The sequence below is a fragment of the Pogoniulus pusillus genome, chromosome 1, assembly GCF_015220805.1.
Source record: "Pogoniulus pusillus isolate bPogPus1 chromosome 1, bPogPus1.pri, whole genome shotgun sequence".
Taxonomy (NCBI): domain Eukaryota; kingdom Metazoa; phylum Chordata; class Aves; order Piciformes; family Lybiidae; genus Pogoniulus; species Pogoniulus pusillus.
The window spans coordinates 26,327,706-26,347,203 of NC_087264.1; the positions used below are offsets into that span (position 1 = coordinate 26,327,706).

Here is a 19,498-nt window from a genome sequence, read left to right on the forward strand (position 1 = left end):
ATGTTACTTTTGCTAGCTTTATCTAGACAATTTTGTCAAATTGGCTGAATTTCCTCTGATGTTTTTTGGGTTTGGTTTTGTTTTTTTTTGCATACTTGGTGCTTGAGTTTGTGAAGGCTTAGTTTCCTCTAAGGGCAGTTGATGGCCTCATGTTAAAGTTAGGAATGACTGCATCCAAACCTTAGAAGAGCACTTTGTAAGCCACTGTATTTTCTTTTGAGTGGTTCTCCTGACATTTGAAAAGCCTGCTCTCCAGCATCTGCTTTTGGACTTGTAGAGATACCTGTTGTAATCTCAGTAAACAAATTTATTGTAAGCCCTTTCCAATAAGATGAAATGTGGTAATGGTTTGCTTAGATGGCAGGCATACCAGAAACTCTAGAATTTAGATGAAAATGTTATTTTAACAGAAAAGAGAACATGACCTTTCTAGGCTATCTTCAGCCTAGATTTCTATTTTAAATATGAGGTTTCCCCTGGACACTTCAAATATTTTACTAATATTTTCCCCTTTGTGTATGTTGTGATTCAATTGTGCAGTGGTCATAGGAATAGCTTACAATGGTCCCATCACAGGGAAGTGTGAACTCCTCAAGAATCTGGACTTTTGTTGCTCCTGCCAGTTCGAGGATGCTGTCAACTTCACTGGTATCATAACTTTGACCTTCACTTGCTGCAGTGGTACATAGTTGAGTTGGCATGTTGTTACAGCTGCATGTCCTTTGTGTCGCAGCAAAGTTCCCTTTTGAAGGACACTGCTAACACTAGCCATTCCCAGAAGAGCAAAATATTAATCCCTTTCTGACATTTTAAGTGGTGGTAGACTTTTTTGTCTTTCAAATGTTGTTCTTTGAAGCTGTCATTTCAAGCACCAGCAATTAAATATTCAGATGTACCGGGTAATTGAGTGTCTTCCCCTGTCATTGTGGCCTTGTTTGTGTCAGATATAAATGAGGGGAAATAACTGCAGAAGAGTCAGTGCCTAGCAGATCTTCCCAAGCAGCTTTGTGGTTTGGAAGAGCAGAAATATAGGGGGTTCTGGGCCCATTTTGTGAGCCAGCTGCATTTCAAGCGTAGACCTTAATATTTCCACTATTCCATTTTCATTTCTCTGGGGTATCTTGTTCTGTTGAGGAAATAAAAGATGGCAAGTTCTTCATTCACAGAGCCAGGCAAATGCCTGCAGAGAGGTGTGTTCCCCTGCAGATAATGTTCACACAGTAAGAGCACCCAGTCAGGGAAGCAATTCAATCAGCCAAACTAAGGTTGTCTTTCATTTCATACTGAGCAAAAAGAAGTGTTTATTCCTTACTGTGCAGCGGCTGAAGTTGTTGGTTGAATATTTCATATTGAATTCTGGTCTGTGAATTCAAGTCATGCTGTCTTTTTCCTTTTCTGCTTCATTATTTCTCCTGGCTGATTAGAGGGAGCTGCTGTGTGGGGGTCCTTAGAGCTGGAACTTTTCTCATGATTCATTTGATTTCTTCTGCTGACATTTCACAATTAAATCTTTTATACAGAGCTCTTCCTTCTCCTTTTGGATCCTGTATTTTTCCTTTGCTCGTTCACCTGAAAGGAGTTCTGTAATACTTTATGCCTGTCTTCCTTGACATGATCTAGATGCTCTGGTTTCCTGCTTCTCTAGACCTCACATAGGGCAGGGAGTGGTTATTATCTAGCTGCCTGCAGCTCATCCAGTGATTTTATTTTCTAATGTAAAAGCCATAGCAAATTGCTTGTATGCTTTGTCTTCCTAAAGTGGTTAATGTTACTGGCAAATATATCTTCTTTCATTTTCCTAGAGATCAGGAGAAAGATGTAAGGGGCATTAAACACCAGTTGGTTTTACAGTACATAGGAGTGAGCTTTGTGCTTGTGCAGAGTGCTTGGGAGGCAAATTTTCCTCAGCACTTTTCTTCCATTAGGTTCTGAGTATTGGGGCTTTTTTTTCCCTAAGATTTATTTCATATCTTTTCAGCTTTGCCTACATAATGACCATAAAAGGGGCGTGTAAAACCTGACCTCTGCAATACTAAGGCCTCTGAATTTAAGCTAAAACCTCTCCTCTTGTGTGTCAGTTCAATGGTGTCATTTTTCTCCATGCATAAATACATTCTCCTTTCATAAATATATTTAGTTTGATAGCAGCAATATTGGTCTAAGAATTTGAGACCGTGTTTTTTATAGCTATTAGTAATATCCTTCTATTACAGCAGCTTTTATGGACAGGGGAGGAGGAGTGAGACACTATACCTGTGTTATTTGGTCTGCTGAGATGTTATTTCTCTACATGCACTGCCTGTGTTTAAGCTGTCACTGTTGTCATCTTACTGCTTATTGAATGCAACTGACAACTGTAAACTTAGTCATGTCTGTGTGAAAGCATTTAATACAGTTTGTAATATATGTACACACAGATTGTAATACTGGGTTATTAACAGATAAATTGATGAGTGGGTTTTAAGGTTAACTTCAGAAGAATCCTCTGATAAAAGGAAAAGGCTTCTTGTATTCCGGAGTAAGAATCTCTAAATGGAGAATGACGTCATAAATTCCAGCATAACTGGTGAAAATAGATTCTTTATAGGCAAGTCATAGTTTTGAACTTGCTAATTTCATGGTCTTATTTGAGTGTCTTATGTTTGGGTTACATAATAAACTTAGATTGTTGGAGCTATCTTTTCACACAATCACAGAATTAACCAGGTTGGAAAAGACCTTGGAGATCGACTCCAGCTTATCGCCTAACCCTTCTAATTAACGAAACCATGGCACTAGGTGCTTCATCCAGTCTCTTTTTAAACACCTCCAGGGGCAGTTAACTCTACAGCTTCTTCAGGTAGCCCATTATGATGCCAGTCACTCTTTCCATGAAGAACTTCTTCCTGACATCCAGGAACCTGCCCTGACGCAGCTTGAAATTGCGTCCTCTTGTTCTGTCACTGGTTGTCTGGCAGAAGAGACCAACCCCACTTGCCTGCAACCTCCTTTCAGGTAGTTGTAGAGAGCAATAAAGTCTCCCCTGAGCCTACTCTTCCCCAGGCTGGCCAACCCCGGCTCCTTCAGCTGTATTTTGTAGAGCTGTGCTCCAGCCCCCTCACCAGCCTTGGTACCCTTCTCTGGACATGTTCAAGCACCTCAAAATCTTTCTCAAATTGAGAGGGCCAGAACTGGACACAGTACTCAGCACTGGTAAGGCCAGTTCTTGAGTACAGGGGCAGAAGGACTTCCCTGGTCCTGCTCACCTCACTATTCCTGATACAGGCCAGGGTGCCACTGACCTTCTTGGCCACCTGGACACACTGCTGGCTCATGTTCGGTCAGTTGTCCTCCCAGGTCTCCCTCTCTCTCTGGCTTCTTCAAGTTTGGCTTTCTTCTAGAGACATCCTTTAGTCTAGAACAGTTCTAATGCTGGAAATTCTGGGTGATGCTTCTAGGACTCTTCAGATAGCACAAGCTAGGTTTGGTTGGATTTTTTCATGTGTAATTCTAAATGTGTCACTATAAGCAGAATATGAAGATGTTTGTGCAGATTAGTTCTTGCCATCAATATCTCTTTTTGTCTGCAGTAGACATGAGAAGAAATACACAAATACAGACTGATTTTATGTCAAACTGAAATGTAAATATATAGGGCAGTGCACCGGCTTGGAGTCTGACAGCCTTGCTCAAATCCTTCTGTACTGTTCTATAAAGGCTTTCAAGCCAAGGCTAAAGGTGTTGACTGTGTCTGACTCTTGTGTCTGCTTTAGAGAGTGGTCTGCCTGGTAGAATTTAGATGTGCAGAAACTTGAACATTACTCTTGTAATATCTGCAACTTTGCCCCCTTTCTATACTCTACTTTTTTCTTCCTCACAAGATGGTCTGTGTTGAAGTGGATTGATTCAGTTGTGCCATTGTCACACAGATATAATTTGGATTCTTTCTATATCCACTGTCGGTCTTCACTGTCTTCCTTCCCATCTGCTCACTGTATTTCAGAGCATTCTTTCTTTTTTCTGACAACCTTCAACTTCTGCAAAGAAATTCCTTCAAGTAGCAGCCAGGGTTTATTGGCAGGAGAAAGAAGAGATTGGAATGGCTAAAATCACAGTTTCTTTCTGGAAGGCTTAGATGGGACAGTTTATCAGTCTGTCTTACTTGAGCAGCTGTGAATATTCTTGTTGTCAATTTGTTGTTTGAGTTCAGATAAAAATATTAAAAGCAGAATTGCTCTTTGTGGTACATAGGTGCTTTGTCCTTTCTACAGCCCCTTTATCTGTTGTTTTGATGCTCTTTCCTCATTTTCTTGGCTCACAGGGCTCTGCATCATTGTTTTTGATGAAAATGAACCTTCTCAAAACTGGCTTTCAAAGCAGTCCTGAATTTTGTGGAACTTGATCATCTTCTGTTGTTTTGGGGTGGCATTTGTCTTTGTTATAGGTTTCTGGAGCAGTTAGCACAGGGATGTTGCTTCCAGACACATAGCAATTTATGTTAATTATATTCATCATCTTAAACACAGTTGCAGGCTAAGAATGCTAACAAGTCCTGGGTGAATGGGAATGATATTGAATCTACTCTTTGAACTTCATTTTTTCAGGGATTAGTGAGAGTCTTAGCTTGGCTTGTGATCTACTCATAGTAGCCTGCAGCATCATTTTCTCCATTCTTTTTATCTTTAGCTTTTGTCACAGTCTTTTATATTCTCTTTATCTTGGTCTTAATGTCTTATAATACTTCCTGGATGGAGTGACAGGCAGTGACTATTTCCTTGGAGCAGTGCTGCAGGATATTGCTGCCTTCTCCAGCATAATGTTGTTTTGCCAATAAGTCACATTCCAGCCAGGCAAGTGTCTTCATAGCAGGGTGGAGAAAAAATGAGTGCCTTTTGAAAGATGACAGTTGCCAGAAAAGCTCTCATCATTCCATGCTGTTGGTTGCCTGGGCTTGTAGAAACAGTTTTGCTGTCAAGATGGTACACTTGAGGCTTTTCTGCTACTTATGAACTTTGTTCATTGTTTATCTTTTGCTTTTTTGTGTCTGTGAAACTCTTTAAATCAAACTGGGTCACCTAGTAGGCGTTGCCTGGCGTGAGAGTGATTAGGGAGCAAGCTCTTTGCAGTTTGTTGCTGGCCAAGCAGATCAGGCAGTGGTTAGCATTCTTCAAGCCTGTAGGTCTAACAGTTTAGCATTCTCTGTGCAGTAGCACACAGTCGAAGAGCAGTAGCTCACAGTGCAATATAGCGTGGAAAAAGTTGGCACTTATTATTGGTACTTGCTATTACTCTGCTCTCTACTGCTACCTGAAAGGTGGTTTGAGCAAGGTGGGTGTTGGTCTCCTCTCCCTAGCAACAAATGGTAGGAGAAGAGGAAATGGCACTGTGGAGGTTTAGATTGGATATTGGAAGAAGCTTTTTAACTGAAAGGTTCTCAAACATTTGCATAGACTGCCTTAGGGAGGTGGTTGAATCTCCATCCCTGGGGATGTTTAAAAGTCACAGATGCTGAGGGGCATGGTTTAGCACTAGACTTAGTAGAGTTAAGCAATGATTGGACCTGATCTTAAGGGTCTTATGACTCTATTGACACTTTTTATTCCAGTATCGAAACCTGATGGGCCAAGTGACTGTATGTTTGCTCTACAAATTGTGTTCAGTCAGCACCAGTTGTGAAATTTCCAAGTGACTAGAGTTAGTCATCGTGATGTTTTCCCTAGTTGGGCTTATGTTTGGATGAATGTTTAAAAATGGCTAATTAAAGGGTCTCAAGGGAAGGGTAGCTATAGTGCTGGAAGGCCTGGAATTCTTTTGTTTGCTCTTACAGAGCACTGACTGCAGTGGCTTCTTTAATATTCGTGCACCAGGTCTTTAATATTCGTGTAGCACAGTTTCTGTTTTCTGATGACTCACCGTAACTATGGAGTACATCAGCCTTGTTCTAAAACGTGCCATCAATTTGTGAGCCCACCACTCAGTGAAGTGATTAAAATAGAGACAACTGGATACTGCACCTAGGTAAGAGTGCTTCATTCTGATTCCATTTCAGTCTCTTCTGCAGCAATTAGTCCTTGGCATTTAATGAGCAAATACTGCTGTTTCTCTTGACCAGGTGATAAATCCTCTCTTATATGATGCTTCTTTGAAACACTTGAGCTTCTGAAGTGCCATTTTTATTCTTGTAAATACATTTTCCTCCTGAACAGCCCTCTGAGAGGTAATCAAGGATGGGAGTTTGTTTCCCTCTGGTCAGGAGACCCATTAATAACTCAGCAGTCTGCTACTTTGTAGGAAGTTTTAGCTGATAAATAGATGTCAGCTTTCTCTGGTACTCCTCTGAAAAAGCTGCTGGTGAAAGACTGGCATTTTGGCCTTTAAAAGAACACAGGAAGATGGAAAGTCACTGTCTCTGGTGCCTTACCTAACTTCTCTTAACACTCGTACAAGGTAGCTATGTTAAAAAATTGGTTCCTCTGTTTTCTGTCTCTCCAGCTGGGCAGCATTGCTCTTTGCTGTTTCTCCAATATTTTTGTTCTTCAATTCTGTTTGGTTTCCAGTGTTATTCCTGGGAGCTTGCACCATGGTCCTGATACTTCCAGTGTCAGGAAAAGTGTTTTTGTGCAGCAGATGCTTCTTTTTCATTAAATTCTGTTTTTTCTTGTTGTCTTCTGATCTGTAAGTGCTTCTCCTTCAGCAATTGTCATGTCCTTCAAAGATGGGTAGATAAATTGATATTTATACCTTTCTTTTTTTACCAGATTATGCATACTCTTAAGTCCAATGTTTCTTTGTTTTGCTATCTATGAATGTCAATACTTGTACCCTTTCTGATGGGACCAATGCTCCTGATTTGCTTACTTGTATGTTCTTGTGGAAAAAAATCCTGTTCAGAGAGGTCAATTGTCTGGATCTTTTCTCTTAAGCATAGTCTCTTTTTAGGTGGGGTGCCTGTGTCCTCAAAGCCATAAGTAGAGTGGTCTCTGTCTCCTGGGTTGAGCTTTCTCCATGACTTACAGACAAAGTATCATATAGCAGGTGGAACCTGCATTTTTTGATTAAAAAATTAGTCCTCCTATTCTAGGAGATGTTACTCCAGCTGGTATGTCTCTGCAGAATTACAACCAACTTCCAGTGCAGCTTTTTCTTTTGTCTTCCAGGATATCTGTATCTCACTGAAATATTCAGAATGTCAATGTTTTATTCATTTCATATTTAACTTTCTAGTTTGAGAGGCTTATTTCCTAGAAATGCTGCCCATTTTCCCTGGCTTCATTTACAGGAGATTCTCAGAATCTTGCAGGATCAGGCAGAGGGGAAACTGAAGTTTTAAAGACAGCTGATATTTGCTTCTCTCCGCTGTGAGGCTGATCGTTAACTTTCTATCCCAACACATGTTCTTTAATCATCAGGATGGTCCTGGAAAGACTTATTCACAGAATCACCAGCAAACATTTCCCCCTCACCAACCACCTTTAATCCTACTTCTACATAGTTTGTCTTGTAGTCCTGTGCAGCTCTTGTGAGTACACCCTTCTCAAGAAATATGTCATCTGTTGTCATCTATATCACCAATCAGTCCCATGAAGAGAATTGCAAGATATCAGGATTGGTTTCTTGTTTAGAACGGAGAGTTGAGTGTTGGGAAGATGTCATAATATATTTTAGAGGACCCATCTCTAAAGCCAAATAGTTTTTCATTTTCTGGTAACCTCCTCTGAGCTCCTAATGTAATCTTTGTGCTGATCCTGTCCCTCCATGATGCCACTCTTGCCCTCTGTGCCATCTTCTTTGAAGTAACATCCTACAGTCTTAAAAAAAATGCTAGCAAGTAAGTGGAGATACCTAACATTTCAAGTACTGAGAAAATGTTACTGCTTTACTGTGTTCTATCAAGATGGTGCAACTGAAAGCAGTGCCAACCCTTAAGGATAGTAGTGGATGTCATTTAGCCAATTATTTAGCATTTCTCTTGTATGGAAGTGTCTAACGTCTGCAGTAGAAATTGATTTAGCATTTTAAATTGGATTGTGCAAAACACGATAAAATGCTGAAAATATGGGACAATTGGCTTGGTCTGATATAATTTGATTCTTATGAGCTTGCATGGCTTGTTGGTGCTGGCTCTGGTAATTAAAAGGCTTTTTGAAATGGTCATTGTTGACCTAATTCTATTGGCAGTGTAGTCAGTGGGAGTTTTAATATTGACTACAATGGGAACAGTTAGACCAACAGCTTGCATTAGAAATCCCATGCTGTGTGTTTAATTTCACTTCCTGATACAACAATCTCTAAATATTAAAGAGGGTTCTTGCCAAGAGAGAAAAGCAGAACATAACATTTTTTAATATTCCATTCTGGCTGTTGCTATCTTCTATATCCACTCAGTTATTAATGCGGTGGCCAAGTTACCAGATGAAAGAGAATGCCTTTGTCTCCAAACTTTAGGAGGCAAAGTTTTGCATCTCTATCTCTGTTTCCAGAGCCAGCATTGCAGCTCCACTGTATTTACATTAGCCAACTTTTCTCTCGACAAGCAAACAAAGCAATAGCAGACAAAGCTAAGGACTGTCTTACCCAGTTTAAGTTGACCTTTCATCCTTCTTATGCCCTATTAAAGGTCCATAAATCTCCTGAGTGTTTGGAAATTGCTGCCTTCTCCAGCTCTTTTCTGTGTTGGTGTTAATGCTGTGTACCCCTGTCAGATCTTACCCTTGATATCACTGTTTTAATTTCTCCCATATTAGTATCTGAACAAATCATGAGTAACCTGTACTTTGAGACAGACCCTTAAAGTTGTTTTGAACATTTGCTGGTTCTTGCAGTTTTCCTCTTGTGATAAATAAAGCTGTAATTATTAACAGAATAAAGTCTCCCTTGACACTTTACATGCTGATTATTTCTTGTTCTTTCCCAGCACCTTGCTCAGTGAATTGCTTAGTTCCTTCATTATTATTTTTTCATTGCATAAGTTTTCCCTGTGCTGTAAATGTTTGCTGGGGCACTTGAAACAAAGGGCATCACAGGGCACCTGTTATAGCACTGTCTGTGGAGCATTTTTGTTTCATCATTTGCAAGATTATTGAGTTGCTTAACAGAAGAGGCTTGCTTTTTGTTGTTGTTTTAAGTGCTGGCACAAGCTCTAAGGGATCCACTTTTGTAGGGCACATTAATTAAACTATCCAGTGCAAATTTTTAGCTAATGAGTTTGTAGGTAGTTGACACTAAATAGAAAGTAGAGCATTAGATTGTCACTGGTGCATCGGAGAACTCTGGAAACTTCAGGCTGGCACTGCAGTCATGCTAACATCTGCTCTCCGCCCTCTGTCAGCAGGCTGCATGTGGTACAGAAATAACACCAAGTGACACCCATCCTCACTCTTCTATACGGTTGTGTGGTGGGGGGTGTGTGTGGTGGGTTGTTTTTTTTTTCTTTTTTAGAAGGTGCAGAAATAATCTTCAGCTGGCACCAGGGTACTATCAGCTGTTCTGGCTTTTCAGCACTAGATGCTTCAAAACACTCTTGTGTGTGGCTAAGCATGGGAATTCAGATATAAATGCCTGTACATTAGCGATTCAGAGTAATGTTTAGTAATAGTCCTCTTTAGCACAGGTGAGTGTGTTCTGTACTTTCACTGTTACAGTAAATAGGGATGCTGGCATTCTCAAAGGATAGTCACTGTTTCACATTCCCACTTCTGCTGTTTGGGCTACAGGGCAGTGGTGGCTTTTTGTTTGGATGGGGGTGTCCTCTTGTTTGGGGTTTTGTTGTTCGGTTGGGATTTTTGTTTTCTTTTTTAAGGTATGTTAAAAGTAGATTTCTGTCTCTTGAATCAGTGGAGGCTGTGCCATAGTGAAAGCTGAAGCAAAGTTGTGGGATTCTTTTTTCCTTTTGGGCTTTTGTGGAGGGTTGTATGCACAGTGAATGAGATAATACAGAAATCTGTTGCGTCAGGAAATTTGTATCCTAAATTGTTTCGGGGGATGTTAAGATCCTTTAATGACTTTGAGCAATTAGTTGCTTTAAGTGTCTTGGACTATAGGAGATTTGGCACCTTTATTTGCTTTTGTTTGCTGAAGCTAATTCGTCATTCCTTTTGAAACTCACTACAGAGATTGTCCTCATCTGGAGAGTTCTGCAGGGTGTAGTCCTGCTTTTGTTCCTCTTGCTGATACCTGTCCCTTTCCAGTGCATCTTCTAATTCTAGAAAATGTCCAAAGCAAGTGCAAACCCTGAAACCGTTTTGCTGCTTTTCTCCCAGGGCTACATATCAGCATTGTTTCAAAACCTGCTCCACAGACTATTAAAAAGTGTTTCTCTTCTCTGAATTTCACTAGCACTTACTATGTGTGGCAGGATCTGGAATGATGCTTTATCCCCCCACCTTTGGCCTTTTCTCTTTAGCAGGAAAAGTTGATATGCCAGCTTTTGACTTCACCGTATTCCTTCTGTTACTGATCTGCATCTTCGTAGGATGGAGGCCTCTGATAAAAGAACAGGAGCAGCTTTTCCATTGCTGATTTCAGGAACCCTGCTGGTTCCACAGAAACCTCAGGGTGAGGTGTGGCTTCGGCTGTGAACTGCAAATGCAGCGTTTGCAGCAGTGGGAGGAGAAATTAAAGCTTTGAGCTTTGGTTTAGATTCAATTTTGGGTGAAATAGCTTGAAATGTTAATGAGCTTTGCAGAACAACCTCTGCTTTTGTGTTCCTGGTTCCTCGAGTGTGTGGGAAACAGCAACGTAATGGACTTTATTTCCAACCCACGTTTCTTGCTCACCAACTTCAAAAAAAGGCAAAGCAAACCAAAAAGAAATAATAAAATACTCAGCTTGCTGGGGTGGGTTAGCAGTGTGCTGCTACTGTGCTGCATAAGGAATATTTAGCTTCCTAGTGATTCCAGGGCTCTGCAAGTAATATTCTACTCACAACTGTCTTAGAAGGAGACCAGTATGGCTGCAGTTACAGATGGGGATCTGGAACCCAGAGAACAGACTTGCTACTTGTGCAAAGTCCTTCAAAGAGTAACGTTCTAAATGAACTCCGGGGTCACTGGTGAGGTCTTGTAATTTTCCTTGTGGTTTTAGTGTTGTGTAATTAGAGGTTGTCTTGTGACTTATGGATACAACATTAGGAATTTTGTTTGCTGAGACTTCTGGAAGTTCTTCACTTCGGCTTCCCACTTGTAAGGTTGTTACTGCCAAAATCATACTGGACCAGCCATGACTTTGTCTATTTCGTGTCCTTAGACTTCTAGAAACAGCAGGTCTGCAGACTCTCCAGATAACCTGTTTAGTGTTGCACTGCCCTTCTAGGAAAGAAGACTTTCCTGTATCTTCTGTGGGACAGTAGATACTAGGCCTTTAATCTTGTTCCCCAAGGCCCAAACACTTTTTGGTACGCAGAATGAGAGATTTCTGAGGAGGTGTTTTTGTCAGGTAGTACCTAACATTTGTGATATCGCTGGAAAGGCTTGCAAAAGGTGAATTCTCTTAAGCTGTGATGGCTCTTAAACTGAACCTTGAGGGAAGGAGCAGAGAAAAGTGATCTGCAGATGATATTATTTTGCTTCCACTTCTGAGAATGAAAAAGTTAAATTGAACAGTTGTCCTTGTCAGGACTGCAGTGTTCTTGCTTGTGCTCTCCCAGTTCAAATTCTAAGGTTTCTTGTTCGTTTGCTCAAGAGCTGACCATGATTTGTTGCCTTGGTGGTTTTATTGACACTTTTGAGACAGTCCAACAATGAAGCAAGTGGCCATTAGGCTACCCATATGTGAAACAGTCAAGAGCCCTTGGTACAGCAAGTTGCAGGAATTTGGAGCATTAGAAGTGTGTATCTTACACAAGAGAACTGTTGCATTTCGGTGGCGTACTTGGGATGACAAAGTGACAATCCTGGGTTTTTCTTTCTTTGGTGAATGCTTTTATTGCATAGTATTTTTTTAATGTACAATAATGTTTCCTTAATTTTTCGTTTTGCTGAAGGGACAATGGAGACCGATCCAGGCACCGAGCTCCCCGGAACGCCCGCATGTCTGCTCCATCGCTGGGACGCTTTGTCCCCAGGTATGGCTTCTGTGTGTAAGAGTAAAAAGGTGTGGAGATCCTGGAGGTGCCAGTTGCAAAACAGTTCCCTGGTGTTTTCAGATGGATTCCCTTTTCTTGTACAGAGCTACTATATTCATGTTTTGCCATTTTTGAGACCCCCTCGCATGGCGTGTTAGTGGGATCAGCTCATCCTGTGACATTTGAAGGGCAACATGGTCTTGATGTTTCTTGCCTTCAGGTTAGGGCTACGAGGTGAAGGCAGACTAGGAGGAGAAGAGAATCTGGCTGGAGATTGTCAGCACAACTAGTCTGAGATTAGGAAGCTATGGTGGGAGATAAAGGATTTGCTTCCTGCTGAGTTTCACAGCAACACTGGTCAGAGGAGACTCTATTCTGTATCTCGCCTTTTGTTTGAAGCAGTGAAGTGGCTGGCTAAGCAGAGGAGCCCAGGCTGCCCTTTCCTATAGCCTGCTGAAATAGTCTTCCTTAAAGTAATTGCTGCAGTATGCTGGAATGTATTTCTCCATGTAAGCTTTCTCTCTGTTTTGCAGACGCTTCTTGCTGCCAGAGTACTTGCCTTATGCTGGGATTTTCCATGAGCGGGGACAGCCTGGCTTGGCCACCCATTCCTCTGTCAACAGGGTTTTGGCAGGTAATCAGAGGTCCTTGTTTGCAGTGGTCATGTATGTAAGAGATGATTTTCTAGTGACTCTAGGGATGGATAAGGAAAAGTCTGATTTCAACTCTTGAGGTGCTGTTTAAGTTGCCTAAAACAAGAGAAAGGACTGTTGGAGCGATGTGGTAAGCTGTCAGTCAAGTGCTTGGGCATTGCAGATTCCACACTTCAAGTATGTGTTTGGGAGTCTTTGCATGAATTGGGGTGGGGTGTGTGTGTGCTGTTAACAGTTCTCCCTTTGTTTTACTTCCTCCCCTCTACCTAGATGTCTTTTTTTCTGAGCAACCTGACAGAGTAATGATCAGCTTGCTGCAGGTCCTTCTAATTGAATTATAGGGTGCCTTGTTCATGTTCTAGCTGGCAAGATGCACACAAGGCAATGCGGGATTCAATTAGGTTCTTAATAAGAGCATATTAAAGAGCTCAGCTGCCACCACATACAGCACACAGGCATCTGGGAGCCTTAAAGGGCAGGTGGAGGTGGAAAAGGAGGTGTGGGGGAAGAGGAGGCACTCCAGCAGTTCATGAATGAGATGGTTATAGATGACACATGTCTTGAGAGTGTGTCTTTGTTGGCTGAGTCCAAGTTACTCTGTAATTAACCTCAGTGCAGCGGAGTCATCTCGGAGCTTGTGGGAGAAAAGGGGCGATGTATGGACAGGTAGGTTGGGGTGTGGTTCTCTTCCTTCCTGCAGGAAATAACAGGACCACCATGGAAAGGAGTTGCTGCAGGATTTCTTAAGAGGCTGCATGACTCTTTTCCTGATGCTAAGGCACAAACACCTACACCTAAACCATTTTGGGCAGTATTTTTCTAGCCTGGTCTCAAGAGCTTTCATTGGAGTTTTCCTGATCGTTTGGAGGATGAAACTGTTAGTACTTTTTTGCAGGGCTGGTTTAGTATGGCAGTGGTCTGATCTTCCAGTTCCTGGCATCTCCCAGACTGTCTTCCTGGACACTGTGGTTCCAGTGCATGGTTCACAGACCTTTGCTGTTGCAGTTCAGTCGAAAGCTGACCTCCAGAGCACCTCTGCCTGCTTTTCATAGGGAAATTATGGAGCTGGCCTGTAGCTGACGCATGTATGTTCCTGTGCTGGCTGCTTGTGTGGGCTTGGGCTGTTGGCACGTGGAAGCAGCACACTGGCAGATAATTACTTGCTGCCAGGCAACACTGCAGAACTCTTGTGCAGTCCTGCTTTTCTGGAGACACCTGCCTTCAACCCTTCTCAAGCCCTTCTTGCAGTTTGCCTCTTCCTTTAGTGGCTGGAAAACAGACTGGCTTTTTCACCTTGCACATTTTAGGGAATTTGAGGCCCAGACTGCTCTTGTTGCTTGTCTGTATGCCAAAATGAACATAAGATGGCAGAAATTTTAATTCTGGGAAATTCAAATAACAAGATCAGTCTTTTCTGTGTGGTGCTTCGCTGAGCCTTGAGGTAAGGCTTGTTGGCTTCTGTAGTATCATGGAACCTCACACTGGACTGGCAGGGACTTCACAGCAAAAGCTTTTATTGACTTCACTATGAAGTTAATTCTCATAGTGCAGCAGCTGCTTGTGATATCTTGTTTATTTTAGTCTGTACCTGAACTTTCAGCTTTAAAATTATTGGGATTTTTTTTGTGTTTGTGCTCAACTGAGTTGCAGAAGCCAGGAGGGTTGAAGTCATAAATAATAGGTGGTGGCATGAAAGATCAGAACTAGAAAAACTGGGTTGCAGCTGTACAATAGATAATTTGTTGTGCTTTTTATGTTGGTCAGTAGTGTTGTAATTTTCAATAATGTATTTCAGAGCCATTGGAAGTTGTAGTCCTGATAGTATGCTTTCCTTTTCAGTTAGCCTCTGCTGAAGCTAGAAGTATTTATTTCTTCACTATTGTAGAAAAAAAACCTCTACTCAAACTCAAAACCCTAGCATGGTAGTTATGGGTGAGGTTGGCCAGCCCTAGGTGAGGCGGGGGGGGAAAAAAGTCAATCATCTGTCTTCCTATTAATACAGGCTAATCTGAGTGCCTTAAATTGCTTCATCCTATCATGTATCCAGACTGTTATTTCTGAATTATGTTTAAGTGCATAAATGTCAAATGCATTTCTTATGTAACCTCTACAGCATTTAAGAAAGTATGCCAACCCCTACTCCCCATATTCCTAACCTGACAGACTTCTGAAAGTTGACAAGAGACTTCTGTGGTCAAATATGAGTGAAAACTGTTGTTTGGGCAAATACACCTAATTATACTTCTGCTCCTGTCCCTTGCCCCACTCACTGCTAGGTGCAGAGAGGAAATCAAAGCAGCAGACAAGGATCTGGTGGATGTGTGAATTGTTTTGGTTGCTGACTAAATTTCTTAATGCCAAAGCTTTTGCTGTCACGTTCTGTCCATGTTTGCTTTCAGCTTTCTGTTGTTTGAGTATGGTACTTGTACAACTGTTACAGACAATAGCTCCCTGCTAGGGACGAGTGCCTGGTAAATAAATTCTTAGAGCTGTCTGGTTTAATGAACCACTATGAATTACAGATTACCTAAACAGACCGACTAGTGCAGCAACACTGCCACTGTGGCAAAATGACTCTGACGAGCCAAGCAGGCTTCAGGTCAGGACTAGAGTCCTTTGTACTAGTCAGGCACTGGTGACCATCCCCACACCAAGGCACCTCAAGGCAAAGTGAAGGAAAGGTGGTAGCAGATGATTAGAGTAAGTGGGAGTTCAGGGGGAGAACGGAGTGGTACTAGTTCTCATGACAGACAGTAATATCTCCATGTCAGCAGCCTAATTTACATGTAGTGCTGGAAAAAACAAGAGTCATGGTGACACTTTCCTGCCTGCCTCCTTACCTCATGGTGCAGTTTAGACCTCTCATCGCAGTGATGCGGCGGATCCTATCAGCTTTCTGGCACCAAGTAAAACACCTTGTGAAAATATATTACATCAACATTGTTACCTTCAGCGTTCAAACTTGTAATCACACCAAAAAGTGTTGGTAGCTTGACAAGTTATATTTTTCTGTAAAGTCTCTCTTGATTGGCAGTAATTACACTGTCCTCCTTTAATCCTTTATTAACTGAGTCTTATATCAGCTTTTTCATTATTTTGTCTGGAATCAATGTCAGGCTGACAAGACTGACATATCTCATCCTATTTCAACCTTTTAAAATGCTGCTATAACACTAGCATATTTTTCAGTCTTCCACATTCCCTTTTTGTTGCAAGATTCATCAAAAAAAATGAGGGTTCATTTGGCAGCTCTTCTAAGACTCTTGTTAGTGTGGGCAGTAAGCTACTCTCTGGACTTTCCTCTGCTTGGTGAGCTGCTGTGAGTGATGAGGTTGTTGTCTGCAAGAAAATATCCATGCAGTGCTTGTTCATAGAATTGATGATGAAAGCAGTAAGTACATTTGGGTTTCTCCTTCAATAGAATTGACCCATTGCCTGGTGGCAATACAAGTGGAATCCCACATCTTGGGGCCATTTCAGTCTTCTAAGTCCCTTAGATTCTCTGCCATTTGCAGGCAGAGTGATGCTCTTTTGTTGCTGTTTTTGTTTGTTGGTTTGTTTTGTGTGTTTTGTTGGGTTTTTCTGGGGCGTGTGTATGATTTTAGGTTTTTGTTTGTTGTGTAGGGGTATTGTGTGCGGTGTTTGGTCGTTTGGCATCGGTTTGGTTTTGGATGATTTGTGTTTGGTTTCTTTTTTTTCCACTGTGTTTCCCAGAAGGTACCAAAGAGCTATCCTGTGGGATGAAGTTACGCCTCTTGCAGTGGGAGTTAGTACTCCACTGCAGAGTTCAGCAGTGAATTCAAGGAGCATAAAGTTCATCACTTGATTTACTACCTCCTTTTCCTTTGTTGTAGTTGTTTAAGATGAATATTTCTACTAGCTGTTTTGGCTTGGTGGGTGGGGTGGTCTGTGTGTGGTTTGTTGATTGGTTTGGGGTTTGTTTCTCTTTATTTTTAATCAATCTTTCTTTTAAGTCACATTACAAGCAAGTAATTTCAGGCCTAAATCATGGAATTTTTTGGGCATCTGTTAGAAGGTGGATGTACATTTTAATACATTTTTAAAAAATAAGTACTGAAATGATTTTTTTTCTAAATCAGTAAATACTGGAAAATCTACTTCATTGCCACTGAAGTGCTTATGGCTTCTTGTTTAACTCTGTGACTTCTAAGCATTGCAGTAATTGACACTACTTTGGGATGGACAGAGACTTGCTAGTGGTGTAGTGGAACAAAGGCTTTAGTTTCAGTTCAGTGGAAGCTCAGATGAAGAAGAAAATCAGTGTTTACCAAGGAACTTTGCAGGAAGCTTAACAAGTTGATGCAGTTACCAGTTGTTGTTGTCCCTCTTAGCAGGAGACCTGCAGATGAAAGTTTACTGGTTTATGATAGAGGTGCCAAACTTTGTACAATGCTTCTGTCTCACTTTGTTTTAATAGGGCATCTACTCAGTTATGTGCATCTCAACAAACAAATTACTTTTCCTTGCATGAGTACAGATTGTGTTTTTCTGTTCTGTCTTTGCCTCCAGACTTCATCTGTTTAAATTACTCTGAGTCCTTTACCTCATGGGGAGATTCAGACTCAGCATGGTGTAAGGGCTGCGTGGTACAACACTCCGCGTTTAACAGTTTTTGTGTGATTTCATTGCTATTACAGGGTAATAAATTCAGACCAGAGCTGTATTCAAAGAATGAACTTGATATTACAGATATTTCCATACCTATTCAGAGTGTGACCTGCTACAAGAGGAATGGTGGTGCAACTCTGGGTGTCTCTTCTCTATTTGCAGCTGCCAAACAAAGCCGTATGTGGCTTTCATACACTGGGGTAGGGCTGAGGCTATAGATAAAGCTAAGAATCAGTTGAAAGCCTGCCTTTAATTGGGATCCAGGGCTTCAAAGTGTAATGTTAAGCTGTTGTTTTCCCAAAATCACGTAAGCTATCCCATTCTTCAAAGCTTGGCTTTCTGGGAGAATTTAAGGTCATGTGCCTTGGAGTTAATTTCTGTACTTCATCCAGAAACTGCTAACACACAATTGTTAGATCATTTGAGGCTTCATCAGGGTGAAAATTAGCTAGGCTGGTGGATAATGTCCTCCTTCTGTGACAGATTTATCTGAGCATGTGCTTCTGCTTCTAATAAGAATTAGTGTGATGACATATCACCAGTCAAATTTTCAAACCAGACCTGCTAGCTAAGGTGCCTCCTGTTGCATGTTCCCAATCTGTTGATCACTGTAGCTGTAGTTAGGGATCATGTTCAACTGAGTGGCTCTAATCTAAAGCCAATTCAAGTGGATGTTGATGAGCTTGTGATACATACTGATGGATAGAGTATTGGGTACTGCTGCAACTAGAATTAGCCCAGTAACCTTTTGCTTGTAATGATGAAAATAATCATCAGGGGCAGGTTTGATTGCCTTGGAAACCATATTGCAGGCAGATTCTTCAGTTCCTCTGGCACTGCAGATGTGATTGCCTCCTGTGGCTCAAGTCTTTTTGATGTGATCCTGTTGTGTCGCTTACAGTGTCAGTGAACTGTTAAATCTGTCCTGAGATGCCCCCATTCTTCAAAAGTTCTTCTACTGGTGCTCAGCTGTAGGACTAAGGTGACTTGAAAGCTCTAGAAGGTGAGCAAAAGTTGGTGGAAGACCTGTCCTAGTTGTTCTCTATACCTTTGTTTTACTCACTGTTAGTAGATGTGTGTTCTCTGGCAAGGCTCTCTGTACAATTGTCTGAGACTTCAGTCCTGTTTTGAGTCTCTACCTTTGGCTGTCCATCACTGGCTTTTTGCTTAGTAGCTTGCTTCTGCCTTTTTATCTAAAACAATGACATGAATTTGGATTAGGAGCCTTATCTAATCCCCTTGTCACAACAGACAGATGTGTAGAGTAATACAATCAATGAACATTGCCTTGTAGCTTTCTATGCAGTATGTTCCTGTTACAAGTCTGTTGTGATCTGCTTAATATGGAAAGATGTGAACCTTTGAGTGACCACATTCTTTGTGTCTCATTTCTGTGATCTAAGTCAGCAGACAGTAAGTAACATAAGAGGCTTAAAATATGCCTCAGGTTCTTGTGAGTCTTGAGACCTACAGATATCTGTCACTTTCAGAGACTTGAGAACTGTTGATAATTTCTGCCTTTCGTGTAGAAGTGTAAGGAGGAAAAGAGGTTGTAGAGCTTAATCTGAAAGCCTGGACTCATTACAGTAGGGAGTGTAAAGTGTGCCCCTAGGGAACTGGTGAGAGGTATCCTTAGAGCCTCAACATGGTACAGTAGGATTGTAGAAGTGTTGCAAAGACTTTGTGTGGCATTCTCTTATTTTCTAAACTTGCATCATGTGTTCTAACTCTTGCAGCTTTCTTGATGCTTAAGTGCTCTCTTCTGCCTTTACCTCTCTCCAACTGCTGCTTCCCTAGAGCAGCTTTCAGCTGTGAAAGTGTTTAATGTTTCTTCTCAGTTGTAGTGGAATATCTAATGAAACCTGATAGTTTGGTGTTGTAGATGGATTGGATGAAGGCAGAATAAAGTCATTATTGTGAATTAACTTTATCTTAGTATCGTAGAATCATTAAGATTGAAAAAGACCACTAAAATTGAGTCCAACCATAGCCCAGCTACTGTGATGACTAAACTGTATTATGGAGCACCGCATCTACACACTTCTTGATTACCTCCATGGACAGAGACTCCAGCACTTCCCTGGGTAGCTGCTCTTTCAGTAAAGACTTTTTTCCTGATACCCAAACCAAAACTCCCCGACACAGCCTAAGACTGTTTCCTCTGGTTCTATCACTA

The 19,498-nt window shown here is 41.4% G+C and overlaps 1 protein-coding gene across 2 annotated transcripts in view; it reads left to right on the plus strand.

Annotated features, from left to right (window-relative positions):
• The window catches only part of AMBRA1 (autophagy and beclin 1 regulator 1), a 142,235-nt gene that overhangs the window by 44,591 nt on the left and 78,146 nt on the right, over window positions 1–19,498 (plus strand). Inside the window, exons 10-11 of one of the 2 annotated variants that reach the window (XM_064145311.1) lie at window positions 11,957–12,040; window positions 12,574–12,674. In XM_064145311.1, coding sequence (XP_064001381.1) covers window positions 11,957–12,040; window positions 12,574–12,674 — 185 coding nt within the window. The remainder of the gene's footprint in view (window positions 1–11,956; window positions 12,041–12,573; window positions 12,675–19,498) is intronic. The other variant, XM_064145320.1, reaches the window with a different exon arrangement.